This window comes from Penaeus chinensis, chromosome 20, assembly GCF_019202785.1.
Source record: "Penaeus chinensis breed Huanghai No. 1 chromosome 20, ASM1920278v2, whole genome shotgun sequence".
NCBI classification, from domain to species: domain Eukaryota; kingdom Metazoa; phylum Arthropoda; class Malacostraca; order Decapoda; family Penaeidae; genus Penaeus; species Penaeus chinensis.
The window spans coordinates 16,037,723-16,040,222 of NC_061838.1; the positions used below are offsets into that span (position 1 = coordinate 16,037,723).

General features: G+C 32.6%; 1 protein-coding gene across 1 annotated transcript in view; it reads right to left on the reverse strand.

Moving 5' to 3' along the window:
• LOC125035917 overlaps positions 1–659 on the reverse strand; it is a 95,215-nt gene extending 94,556 nt beyond the window's left edge. The window contains exon 1 of the mRNA XM_047628228.1: positions 483–659. Coding sequence (XP_047484184.1) covers positions 483–623 — 141 coding nt within the window. The 5' untranslated portion in view covers positions 624–659. The remainder of the gene's footprint in view (positions 1–482) is intronic.
• Between the last annotated feature and the right edge of the window lie 1,841 nt (positions 660–2,500).

Below are 2,500 nucleotides of genomic sequence, written 5' to 3' on the forward strand. Positions count from 1 at the left end.
TATATACATGTATATAAATTTATGAGTATATATATATATAGATAGATAATTTTATTATTATTGATTATATATAAATACACACATATAAATTCATAAATCTGTGTGTGTATGTGTGTGTGTGTGTGTGTGTGTGTGTGTGTGTGTGTGTGTGTGTGTGTGTGTGTGTGTGTGTGTGTGTGTGTGTGTATATATATATATAAAGATAAAGATAGGTATTTTCACCTATCTATCTATAAAAGTTGATATAGATTTACTCTTCTGCATTTGGGATATTGAAATTTGATTGAATAAAGATTTTTTTCTTAAATCTTTATTGAATGAGTAAGTACTTTTGTTTCCAAGTGTAATTTCCTGTGTATTATTTCATTACTTGTATCCCTCATATTCATAAGTACATTATTTCAGAGTCATGAATATCAAAAATTAATTCAAAATATAGATGTGAACATTTCATGTTGGAGATGGATAAAATCCTTACTGACCTGTGAGTATGATACAGGAGTGGTAGATCCTGGCTGGTAGTAAGTAGTAGCAGCAGTATACATTGTAGTGTCTCCAACGGTGTACACAGGGTATGCCCTAGTTAGGAAATTTCCAGATAGTGAGTGTTCAAAAATACACATTGTTGTATCTTATATAGGTAGCTCAATCACTGAATAAACAAATATTATATTTACTCATACATTTTTCAAGTTGAATATTTATTGGAATACTGATTAGTAAGAATATCATTCATAAAACAGTTTTATGATCAGACATAAATTATTTTCTTCCCCTTATCTAAATAATTAATTTAGATCTGACGTGAGGGGAAAGGTGAGGCAGATCATCAAACTATATTAACCCAGTGCCACCAGGAAAATGTTATGCTCATTTATTTTTTGAGAAATGTCTCTGCATGTAGATGGCTCTGCCAGTGCTTAGCCACAAAGGAGTCAATTAGTAGACCTTGTGACCTTACCTGATTTCACCTTCACTTGAATTGGGTAGGAAAAACTTTTTTACTAATGCTAAGAATATCGATGGCATTATTTTTATTATAAACATTATAATTACTAACTAATTAATGTTAAAAACATTAGTAACAGCAAAATAAGATAAAGTAAAATAGTTTTGTAAATCACAGAAAAAGGTAAACAGGCAAGACATGCAGTACTCGTAATTGGCTCACTGGTGACTTAGAACAAGTGCAGCCATCTATGTGTAAAAACAATTAAGAAAGTAAACTCATAGTGTGCATGTCATGTACGTACATGCCATGCCCAGTGGCATTGGGTTAATGAGCTAAAATAAGTAATCTATAAAGTAGGCATAATGAAGGTGGAACCAGAGTTTTTTATGATTCTAAACTACTGATTCTATTTCCAGATGTCATGTGTACAGTGCATGTGTATGCAATGGTATTATGTTCCAGCATACTCAGAGCAAAACAACTCCACTTTTAACAAGAGGAAAACTCAGACCTGTTGTCTTATCTTAAGGTCTGAACCCTTGATGGTTATTGCCATTCTTATTTCTATTCCACCATTATCTAATCTTTGGAATCAAATAACAATGATCAACAAAAATATAATCTCATAAGTAATTTTCATAGAAATTGCCTTTAACACTTTCACTGACAGGCTCTGAAGCCATAAGCATCCCCTGTGTGATACATATTTTCTGTATTTTCTGAATATCATATTCAACAGTTTTAGATATTTCTTCTTAGAACAAAAGCAATTACTTGACTACAAGGCAATAAATAAAATTTATTTTTTATGAAAAAAAAGGTAGTCATACACTCATCAGCCTTGTTTCACTTAGTTCTGGCAACAAAAATCTCCGTGAGAAACAAGAGCAGGGAACACCTGACAATCATCAGACAGCTTGTGTTGTTAGATCATAAATTTGTTATTTACTAAAACTGAGTTTGGTGAATATATGAATGTGAATACAGACACACACGCATACACATGTGTTTGTATATATACATGTATGTGTGTATGTGTGTGTGTATGTATATATATATATATATATATATATATATATATATGTGTGTATAAATATTTTATAAATATGTATATTTATGCGTATATATACATATATATTTATATAGATATGTATGTATGTCTATATATATATATATTGTACTTATATATTGTACTTATATATGTACACACACACACACACACACACACACACACACACACACACACACACACACACACACACACACACACACACACACACACACACACTCACACTCACACTCACACACAATCAAATATAAATTATAAAGTGACTCCCCTACAGGTCCAATTCAAAACTTGACTTTCCAGGGACCAACTATAGGGTGTTTCACTTGGAGAGATTGAAAGAGGGGGGAGTGTGCCCGGAGGTTCACAGCAGCAGTCTCTGATCAGTTCATAGAACTCAAAAACCAGATGGACTCTGTTGCTCTGGGAGTCTTTCAAGTGCAAAACCCTTGATGCAGCACAGGAGTCCACTGGCAAATGGC